Source organism: Symphalangus syndactylus, chromosome 7, assembly GCF_028878055.3.
Source record: "Symphalangus syndactylus isolate Jambi chromosome 7, NHGRI_mSymSyn1-v2.1_pri, whole genome shotgun sequence".
Lineage (NCBI taxonomy): Eukaryota > Metazoa > Chordata > Mammalia > Primates > Hylobatidae > Symphalangus > Symphalangus syndactylus.
In genome coordinates, this window is record NC_072429.2 from 97,791,931 (window position 1) to 97,804,034 (window position 12,104).

The following is a 12,104-nucleotide window of genomic DNA, read 5'->3' on the forward strand; positions in this document are numbered from 1 at the left end:
TTCTTATGTCTGTGAAAAAATGTCATTGGTATTTTGATAGGGATTGCATTGATTTCATAGATTGCTTTGGATAGTATGGAAATGATTTTGGAAGAATTCCCTCCACTTCAATTTTTTGGAACAGTTTGTGAATATTGCTATTAGTTCTTTAAATGTTTGGTAGAATATGACAGTGAATCCAAAGGTCTTAGGCTTTTCTTTGATTGCTTTCTCCAGGTTTTGGAAGTTTTCTCTATTTCTTTGAATAAGCTTCCTACCCTCTTTTTAAAAATAGTATTCTTATATGTTGTATTTTGGGTTTGCCGTTTTCAGTCAATACTATGCTTTTAATATTTCTATATATTGGCATATATAGTTGTAGAGCCCTAATTTCAGTGATGAATAATATTTTACTGATTAAATTGTAGCACATTTCTAAAGTAAGTACCAAAAATTAGAATTCATTTCCTAAGTTTTTGAAATATAGTTGCTGTTATATTTTGTGTTTAAGAAAAAACACTTTTAAAACAGTAATGTCCTCTTTCACTGAATAATAATTGTCTAGGTTCTAGGGTATCCTTGAAATATGAATACTTCACTTTTTCTTTCTTTTTTATTTTTTTAGAGAGAGTCTTACTCTGTTGTTCAGGCTGGAGCGCAGTGGTGTGATCTTGGCTCAATGCAAGCTCCACCCCTGGGTTCAAGCCATTCTTGTGCCTCAGTCTCCTGAGTAGCTGTGATTTTCTGCATTTGCCACCACACCCAGCTAATTGTTGTATTTGTAGTAGAGATGGTGTTTCACCACTTTGCCTAGGCTGGTTTTGAACTCCTGGCCTCAAGCAATCCGCCTCGGCCTCCCAAAGTGCTGGGATTATAGGCATGCACCACCATGCCTGGCCTGAATAGCTTACATTCTTATAGCACAGTAGATAAGAACATGCACTCTGTAGTAAGGTTGCCAGAGTTTGAATTACAGCTCTGATCTTTATAAACTGTATAACAGTAGACGTGGCGGGCGCCTGTAGTCCTAGCTACTCGGAGAGGCTGAGACAGGAGAATGGTGTGAACCCGGGAGGCGGAGCTTGCAGTGAGCCGAGATTGCGCCACTGCACTCCAGCCTGGGCGACAGAGCGAGACTCCGTCTCAAAAAAAAAAAAAAAAAAAAAAAAAAGTAGACAAACTATTACCACTGTGCCTCAGTTTTCACATTTTTTAACAGGACCATGTAAATATTGTCAGATAAGAGATGTGAAAGACTTAGTGTAGTATCTGAGTAATAGCAAATACTCAGAAAATGATCATTGTTATCATAAAGAGGGAAGGAAACACCTACAGGATTTTTTTTCTCATTTCTAGTCCTACTATTGTAATTTCTTAATTTGTGTACATATATAATATTAGTAACTAAATCATTATTCATATAATATGTAAATTTGAAATATGGTAGTCATATATCTTTTTCAACTAATAGACAACTTTGAAATTTATCTGCAAATAATACTGTTTAGACACATCTTCTTTAATTTCTACTTTTTAAAAACTTATAAAATAAAATGTTGAATTAATTAGAAGTTGCCAGGATAGCCCTTTGTCAGATGAGTAGGTTGCAAAAATTTTCTCCCATTCTGTAGGTTGCCTGTTCACTCTGATGGTAGTTTCTTTTGCTGTGCAGAAGCTCTTTAGTTTAATTAGATCCCATTTGTCAATTTTGGCTTTTGTTGCCATTGCTTTTGGTGTTTTAGACATGAAGTCCTTGCCCACGCCTATGTCCTGAATGGTATTGCCTAGGTTTTCTTGTAGGATTTTAATGGTTTTAGGTCTAACATTTAAGTCTTTAATCCATCTTGAATTAATTTTTGTATAAGGTGTAAGGAAGGGATCCAGTTTCAGCTTTCTACATATGGCTAGCCAGTTTTCCCAGCACCATTTATTAAATAGGGAATCCTTTCCCCATTGCTTGTTTTTGTCAGGTTTGTCAAAGATCAGATAGTTGTAGATATGCGGCATCATTTCTGAGGGCTCTGTTCTGTTCCATTGATCTATGTCTCTGTTGTGGTACCAGTACCATGCTGTTTTGGTTACTGTAGCCTTGTAGTATAGTTTGAAGTCAGGTAGCATGATGCCTCCAGCTTTGTTCTTTTGGCTTAGGATTGACTTGGCGATGCGGGCTCTTTTTTGGTTCCATATGAACTTTAAAGTAGTTTTTTCCAATTCTGTGAAGAAAGTCATTGGTAGCTTGATGGGGATGGCATTGAATCTATAAATTACCTTGGGCAGTATGGCCATTTTCACGATATTGATTCTTCCTATCCATGAGCATGGAATGTTCTTCCATTTGTTTGTATCTTCTTTTATTTCATTGAGCAGTGGTCTACAATGAACTCAAACAAATTTACAAGAAAAAAACAACCCCATCAAAAAGTGGGCAAAGGACATGAACAGACACTTCTCAAAAGAAGACATTTATGCAGCCAAAAAACACATGAAGAAATGCTCATCATCACTGGCCATCAGAGAAATGCAAATCAAAACCACAGTGAGATACCATCTCACACCAGTTAGAATGGCCATCATTAAAAAATCAGGAAGCAACAGGTGCTGGAGAGGATGTGGAGAAATAGGAACACTTTTACACTGTTGGTGGGACTGTAAACTAGTTCAACCATTGTGGAAGTCAGTGTGGCGATTCCTCAGGGATCTAGAACTAGAAATACCATTTGACCCAGCCATCCCATTACTGGGTATATACCCAAAGGACTGTAAATCATGCTGCTATAAAGACACATGCACACGTATTTTTATTGCGGCACTATTCACAATAGCAAAGAGTTGGAACCAACCCAAATGTCCAACAACGATAGACTGGATTAAGAAAATGTGGCACATATACACCATGGAATACTATGCAGCCATAAAAAATGATGAGTTTGTGTCCTTCGTAGGGACGTGGATAAAACTGGAAACCATCATTCTCAGTAAACTATCACAAGGACAAAAAACCAAACACCGCATGTTCTCACTCATAGGTGGGAATTGAACAATGAGAACTCATGGACACAGGAAGGGGAACATCACACTCTGGGGACTGTTGTGGGGTGGGGGGAGGGGGGAGGGACAGCATTAGGAGATATACCTAATGCTAAATGACAAGTTAGTGGGTACAGGAAATCAACATGGCACATGGATACATATGTAACAAACCTGCACATTGTGCACATGTACCCTAAAACCTAAATTATAATTAAAAAAAAAAAAAAAAGATGGTAGAAAGATAGGGAGAAAGAACCAGCGTCCTTGGGGATATTGCTGTTTTTTTCATAAAACATGGGACTGCCTACTTTCACTATTATTGTGTGACATAATCAAATGTCTTACTGCTTAATACACAGTTAGTTGGGTACTTCATTACTTTCCGTTGAAAATATTCTTAACAAATAACTAACTGATAACTTACTTAAGAAATAGGTTTTTGGCCAGGAACACCTGTAATCCCAGCACTTTGGGAGGCCAAGGTGGGTGGATCACTTGTAGCCAGGAGTTCGAGACAAGCCTGGCCAACATGCCAAAACCCCATCTCTATTAAAAATACACACACACATATACACACACACACACCCACACTAGCTGGGCATGGTGGTGCACACCTGTAATCCCAGCTACTTGGGAGGCTGAGGCACAAGAATTGCTTGAACCTGGGAGGCAGAGGTTGCAGTAAGCCGAGATCAGGCCAAAGTGAGACTCTGTCTCAAAAAACAAACAAAACAGAAAAGAAATTGGTTTTCTATGTGAAATACTATGCAGATATAAAAAAGAACAAGATCATGTCCTTTACAGCAACGGATAGAGCTAGAGGCCATTATCCTAACCAAACTAACACAGGAACAGAAAACCAAATACTGCATGTTCTCACTTGTAAGTGGAAGCTAAACAAGAACACATGGGTACTAGGAGGGGAACAACAGACACAGGGGCCTACCTGAGGGTGGAGGGTGGAAGGAGGGAGAGGATCAGAAGAACTACCTACTGGGTATTAAACTTATTACCTGGGAGCTAAATAATGTGTATACAGAGAGAGTGGAATAATAGCCACTGGAGACTTGGAAGGGCAGGGGGTTGGCAGGGAGTAAGGGATGAGAAATTATTTCACAGGCATAATGTATACTATTCAGGTGATAGTTAAACTAAAAGCCAAGCTTTCACCACTATGCATGTAACAAACATGACATTTTATCCATGTAACAAAATGACACTGTGCTCCCTAAATCTATAAATAAATGGTTTTCTGTTCCCTGCAAAAAAAAAAAAAAAAAAAAAAAAAAAAAGAAGTTGCCAGGATATACTCAGAAATAGTGTTACAACCTGAACTAAAACACATTTTATTGTTTTTTAAATTCCCCTGGCTAACTTAAAATCACTGGGCAAGTAGATTTGGGCCTGATATTTACCTAGGAATTGCTTATCAGTTAAGAAATAAGAAATATTGATTTGCTAAAGGCTTCGTTTCATACTTTTATACTTTACCATGAATTGTTTTATTTTTATTCCTTTGAAAATATACTCTAGACTGTTATTGGTGATTTCTTTATTAGTTAATGTGGTGTTGCCCACTAGACCTTTCTGTGATAATACAAGTGTTTTATATCTTCTCTCTCCAATATGGTAGCCACTAGCCACATTTGGCTGTTGAGCACTTGAAATATAGCTAGTGCAACCAAGGACCTGAATTTTTATTTTTATATAATTTTAATTAATTTAAATAGCCACATATGGCTGGTGGCTACCATATTGGATAGTGCAAGTTTAGAGTAGCAGTGAGTTTTTTTAATATAAAATGAATGTTAAATGAATGACTTCTTCAAAAAATTATCTTTAATATGGATTCTTAAGAATTTTATTTTTATCTCATTGTGTAAGAGAACTGTAGTGAAATTTTTCATAATTAAAAAAATTTGTAGTTAATGTGCCATGCAGATTGGGGGCAAACTAATTAGGTCTCTGATTCTTCATATGTAAAATGGGGAGACTTGTGCCTATTTCATAAAGTTGTTGGAAGATTTAAATTGCATAATAAAATGAAAAATTCATTGCATATGGTCTGGCATTGTATTAAATGCTCCATGAATCTTATTTTCTGTTATTATTAATTTTATTACTATTTATACTAATAAATAATAGTTGCCTTTCCCCTGCTGATTTTCCTTTTTACTTAAAATGTTTTCTTTTCTTTTTAGCAACTGATTTGGTGCTGAGAAAGGTTATCAATTTTTCTGACTGTACAGTTTGTCTTGATAAACGGAATGCCAGTGGTAAAATAGAATTTTACCAGGATCCTTTATTGTACAAATGTTCCTTCAGAACTCGTCTTCATTTTACATATGATAACCTAAATTCCAAGATGCCATCTGTTATTAAAGTAGGTATCTCTTTTTTTTTGCTGTTAAGTTGCATGTCTTTATTTTGTTTATTGACTCTTGTGGATGCTAATCATTATTAACAAATGACGAAATTAACCTTATAAATATGTATGCCATTTGTTTTTATAAAAATTTTGTTTATGATTTTTGTGTTGTATTTATACATTTCTGTATAACGTATTCTACTAGAGTTTAGAGACAGCTTTTTTCTGTAACTGTAATTTTTTTTTTTTTAGTTTTTCCAGCTGTTTATTAGTGTTTCTCTCTTCAAGTAGATAGAGGAAATAATATTAAAAGGTATATTTATACCCACAGTGGACTGCACATCAGTATTCTGTATTTCAGTTCTTATAATCTGTTCAGCATGATCTGCTATCTATACTTTTTCTTCTCTTTACGAGGTGACTTTGTAAAGCTTGATATACTAACCTAATATTTTAGTTTATTGGTTCAAGAAGTTTTAGCTTTTGATTTATGATTTTTAAAATGTAATTAAAATCTTAGGGAGTTATTCAGGACATGTCTTTTTATTTTTTATTTGCATTTTTATTTAAGATTTAGGGATTTGTTACAAGGGTATATTGTGTGATGCTTAGGTTTGGGCTCCCACTGATACCATCACCCAGATAGTGAATATAGTACCCAAAAGGAAGTTTTTCAGCCCTTTTTCCTTCTCCCTCCTTCCCTCCTTTTAGAGTCCACACTCTCTGTTGTTCCCATCTTTATGTCCATGTATACCCAAGATTTAGCTTCTGCTTCTAAGTGAGAACAGGACATGTCTTTTGATACATGTGAAAATTTTCTCTCTAATGTAATGTATGTTTTCAATGTATGTGGTTAGTATCTAAGCATAAATATTGTTGTCTTATTTAACAGTTTTCTGAACATTGTTTGTCTGCCTATCATTGTATCTTGGAAAAAGAATTCAGTGACTTCTGATTCCATTAACTAGGTTTTAATGTGGAGTAAATGTTTATTGTTGAACTACTTGCCTCTGACTCTCAAAGTTCTGTGATGGAAGGGCTGGAGTTAGGTGTCTGAACACTGGTATTGACTACTGTTCCTGTTTGAGTATGGCTGTATAAAAATTTGTTTTGTTTTTGTTACCTTATATTTTATTAAAAATATAGTATTTTTAATTTTATGTAGCCTTACTGTACTTAATGTGTAAAATGTACATGTTTTTTTCTGGGTAGTGCTCAGTCACCTGTGTTTTACTTTTTTCCACACGGTGTGTAATGCATATTGGTTTGTTTATATTCTGTTACTTTTTCCTTCTATATTTGATTTAGCTTCTTTGGCAAAGATAAACATGGAAAAGAATTAACTCAGTAATATTGATGGCTCTGTCTCAGGGAAATATGCTTATTTTCTAAAGCCTTGGGTTTTCTAGTAAAGTTGGGGAATGTGAAGGTAAATTCAAGATACACTGAAAGCAAGTAATGGATATATGGAAGCTTACTATATAAAATACTCTTTTTGATCATTAGTGAAAATGTAATGGTCTGTTCTAGGATGTGGTTATATTAGAGGAAGGTAAAAATAGATGAGGAAAAACTTAATGTTGGCATATAAATAAGTTTGTGTTCTCAAAACTGATTAGTCATGACATTTCACTGAGAAAGTCCCTTAACATAAATAAACTTGTATAATAGTTGCCAAATATGTGATATCAATGTGTTATACTCAACTGAAATCAATTTTTGAGGTTTTATTTCTTTCTTCTTTTCTCTCTTTCTTTTTTCTCCCCTCCTCTCCCTCCCCACCCCTCCCCTCCCCTCTCTTTCCCTCTCCTCCCCTCCGCTCTCTCTCCTTTTTTCTTTACCTTCGAGGCTCCCTGTCACCCAGGCTGGAGTGTAGTGGCACAATCATACTTCACTGTAACCTTGAACTCCTGGGCTCAAGCGATCCTTCTGCCTCAGGCTCTCAAGTAGCTAGGACTACAGGCGCATGTCTCCATCCCTGGCTCATTTTAAATTGTTTTTTTTTTGTAGAGACGGAGTCTCACTGTGCAGCCCAGGCTGATCTTGAACCTTCTAGCTTCAAGTAATTCTTTTGTCTAGGCCTCCCAAAGTGCTGGGATTCCTGGCATGAGCCACCATGCCTGCCTGAGTTTTTTGTTAATACTATTGTAATGTTAAGATTTGCCATTTTGGGTTAAACTCATCATCCTTCCAAGTCCTAATCCTAGGGAATATATATTAAATAGATATGGTCGACCTCATTAATTACCTCACAAACAGAGGTTTCTCAACATGTTCCAGATACCGTATTTCTTTTCTTCTTTTTTTTTGAGATGGAGTCTTGCTCTTGTTGACCAGGCTGGAGTGCAATGGCATGATCTCGGCTCACTGCAACCTCTGCCTCCCAGGTCCAAGCGATTCTCCTGCCTCAGCTTCCCGAGTAGCTGGGATTACAGGCGCCGGCCACCAGGCCTGGCTAATTTTTGTATTTTTAGTAGAGACAGGGTTTTGCCCTTTTGGCCAGGCTGGTCTCGAACTCCTGACCTCATGATCCGCCTGGCTCGGCCTCCCAAAGTGCTGGGATTACAGGCATGAGTCACCACGCCTGGCCCCTCTATTTCTTTTCATATCTTTCATGTATGTTTATTTTGAATGTATTTATATGTTGGGTTGGCTTTTTATGATTTTCCATTTTTTGTGTGAGATACATATGTTCTGGTGATTATGACGTTTATGAGATACAGATCCTATGGGTACGTAATTTATTTAACATTTCTCCTGTTTTTAGAAATTTACTTTGCAGTTTCTCAGAGCAGTGAAATTCTGTGCATAGATCTTTGACCACATTTCCTGAGTAATTCCTTAGGAAAGATTTGTATAATTGCAAATTATTTTTTTTTTAAGACCTGTGATCTGTATTGCCAGATTGTTTCCAGAAAGATTTAACCAGGTTATACTCCCATGAACATTAAGGGGAGTGCCTATATCATACTCTTGTTATCCTTAAATATGATCATATTTTAAAAATTGCCAACTTGTTGAACAACAAATGATATGTAATTTAATTGCCATTTATTAGTGAAGTTAGATTTTTGAAAACACATTCACTGGTCATTTGTTCTTTGTATTACCAGTTCAGGTTCTTTATCCATTTTTCTACTGAGTATTAATCTTACTCATTTTAAGGAGTTTTTGAAAAGATACTTATGACAGATTCTTTGTTATTGGTTTTGCTGACTGCTTATTGCCAGTGCTATTGGTGCAATATAAGATTTAAAAGAATGTGACAGAGAAATTTCAAATTAAGGAAACCTTAGCAGACATGCATACTCCTTTCCTGCTCACCTCCCACACTCATTCCCCATTTTCTTACCTCTTCATTGTTTATTCAGTGTATGATTATTAGGTCAGTTTTTAAAAGCTTGTGCTCATATTTGAAATATGTTATTTCACAGTCCCCCCATACACTTTTCTCTCCCTTCACATACATTTTTTTATGTGCTTTGAGCCCTAAAAATACGATGATTACCATTACTACTACTTCATCTTTCATAGACACTCAGATACATTAGTCAAAATAAACCTTCTAAGAGACTTGACTTTATGGCTTAATTGGTTTTACTCCATGTTTTGATAACAGCAGGAAACCATTACACTGCAGTTGTGTTTATATTCCACTGATGTCTCTTTCTTTAAGGAGAACTTTGATAGCTGTATATCCTATTTGCTAGTAGTTAATCTTATTTCTTTGTTATAATTGTTTCATTTTATCAGTTGAATAAGTTTTATGTCATTTAAATCTTATCTACAATTTGGAAAACTTTTGTTATTTAAATCTTATTTAAAATTTGTCTGAAAAACTTTTTTCAACATACATTTCACTTGCTTTTCCATATTTGACAAAAATTTTTATAATTTACATACTTTCATAGTTGTAATACTAGTCTTTTCCCCAGTTAACATATGGTTTTAGGATGTATATGTATTCTTTATGGTTAATAAACCTGGAAAGAATGATTAGAGTTTCATTAAAATGACATAAAATTTTTATTATTCTTGGTTTTGACAGATTGTTCTGTTTTTTGACGAGAATACTGTTATTCTCTTAATGTTATAGAGTAGCTATTCGGTTATATAACTAACTTTGTTTCTGGAATAGTAATCTGGAAATCTAATGTGATTATACCTTCTCACTATTAATTCCATTTGTATGTACATCATTTGGTTTAATATCATTTCTATCTAATGTGTATTGATCATGATAGCAAAATTTACTTAATTCCTAAGATTTTAGAGTAAGTATTGTTTTGATTTAAGTATTAAAATGTTTGGAGCATTTCTTTTATGCTATGCCATTTGAAGGCTTTAAAACATTTCTTTATGTAAAAGGTACTCTTTTTAAACATGCATTTGTTGATGTTATGTCTTTTTCAAAATGCAGATTCATACTTTAGTAGAAAGTTTGAAACTTTCTATCACAGATCAACAACTGCCTATGTTTATTCGTATAATGCAGCTTGGAATTGCTCTTTACTATGGAGAAATAGGCAATTTTAAAGAAGGCGAAATAGAGGACCCTACTTGTCATAACAAAGATATGCTAGGAAACATTACAGGTAATGTAAAGCTTTATTAAACAAAAACTTTAAGACTATTCTTACATTTAGCATTGGGAAACTTTAAAAAATGTATTAGATTGAGTTTTACAGTATTCTAATGAGATGGGCTGATTGTTTTTTGGTTGTTTTACACTATTTTAATTTTTTTTTGTTTGTTTTGTTTTGAGATGGAGACTAGCTCTGTCGCCTGGGCTGGAGTGCCGTGGTGCAATCATGGCTCACTGCAACTCTGTCTCTCAGGTTCAGGCAGTTCTCTTGCCTCAGCCTCCCAAGTAACTGGGATTACAGACATGCACCACCACGCCTGTGTAATTTTGTATTTTTTTTTTAGTAGAGATGGGGTTTCACCATGTTGGCCAGGCTGGTCTCAAACTCCTGACCTTGTGATCTGCCCGCCTCAGCCTCCCAAAGTGCTGGGATTACAGGCATGAGCCGCTGTGCCCGGCCTACACTACTTTAATTTTATCTACATGCTGGATAACATTCTGATTTTCTCCTATATGCTAAAAATAACTTTTATATTTATAATAGATTTAAGTGTTCAGAATGTACTACTTATTTATTTATGAATGAGGGTTTTGCTCTGTCACCCAGGCTGGAGTGCAGTGGCACGTTCATGGGTCACTGCAGCCTCAACCTCCCAGGCTCAGGTGATCCTTCTACCCCAGCCTTCCAAGTAGTTAGGGCTACAGGAACGTGCCACCATGCCTGGGTAATTTTTGCATTTTTTGTAGAGACAGGGTTTTGCTATGTTGCCCAGGCTGGTCTCAAACTCCTAGGCGTAAGGGATCTGCCTACCTCAGCATCACAGAGTGGTGAGATTACAGGCATGAGCCACCATGCCTGACCCAGGATATACATTTGATAAAAGTTGAAGTAGTATACCTCAAGATTTCCTAGTAAATAATAGTATCAGTAATTTTTCTGCAAAAGTTCACTTAAGTTAAATTGAGTTATTTTAGTGCTGTTAATTAATGAAATGTATACTTCATTGAAGGATATGTAATGTGGGAAAATACAGAGATCATTTTGATGTATTTCTTTCCCTTAGAATTTTAAGATAAAATGGGACAGATAGACGTGTCAGTAGTTAGTTAAGTATGATGTATGATAGAATGGCAGAAAGTTTGATAAATATCGTGAATGATTTGATGTAGAAAGATGAAAGGAATGACTGATTTCAACTTGGTATTGGGCCTGAGACTCAGAAAGTTTTAAGATGATTAATTTCCATAGATAAAGCCCTAAGAGAAGGGCATTTAAAACTTAGGGGCAAATAACCCAATTAAAAATGGGCGAAGAGACATTTTTCCAAAGAAGATAAACAAATAGCAAACAAGCAAATCAAAACCTCAATGAGATACCACTTCACGGGTACTAGATGACTATAATAAAAAAAATACAAAATAACAGATATTGGTGAGGATGTGGAGAAATTGGAACTCATATAAGTTGTTGGGAGTGTAAAATGTATAGTTGCTTTGGAAAACAATATGGCAGTTCTTCAAAACGTTAAACATAGAGTTACCATATTGACCCAGCAATTCCATTCCTACGTGTATATCAAGAGAATTGATAACATATGTCCATGTAAAAACTTATATATGAAATGTTCATGGTAACATATTCATAGTAGCCAAAAACAGGACACAATTGAAATGTCTATCAACTGATGAATGGATTATCAAATTATGGTATATTCATACATTGGAGTATTATTTAGCTATACAAAAAAAATGAAATACTGATACAGACTACAGCATGGATGAACCTTGAAAGCATTATCTTAAGTGAAAGCAGCCAGTCAAAAGATAATACATATGATATGATTCCATTAGAAATGTTCTGTAGAGGCAGGAAGTAGATTAGTAACCAGGAGTTGAGGGGAGGAGAGAATGACTGCAAGTAAGTAGGTTTCTTTTTGGAATGATGAAAATGTTCTAAAATTAGATAGTGGTGATAGGAGCAAAAGTTGTGACTATTAAAAAATCCCACTGAATTGTACACCTTTAAATGTTGAATTTTATGCTATTTAAACTTTATCTCATTAAAAAAATCTTAATACCTTAAAATAAAGCATAGAGAACAACATTAATCGGAGTATATAGATATAAAACATACCTTTATTT

The 12,104-nt window shown here is 35.3% G+C and overlaps 1 protein-coding gene across 18 annotated transcripts in view; it reads left to right on the forward strand.

Moving 5' to 3' along the window:
* Window positions 1-12,104, forward strand: part of VPS13B (vacuolar protein sorting 13 homolog B) — an 897,698-nt gene that overhangs the window by 79,413 nt on the left and 806,181 nt on the right. For all 18 annotated transcript variants that reach the window (XM_063642860.1, XM_055286878.2, XM_063642862.1 and 15 more), the window contains exons 6-7: window positions 5,211-5,392; window positions 9,798-9,972. In XM_063642860.1, coding sequence (XP_063498930.1) covers window positions 5,211-5,392; window positions 9,798-9,972 — 357 coding nt within the window. The remainder of the gene's footprint in view (window positions 1-5,210; window positions 5,393-9,797; window positions 9,973-12,104) is intronic.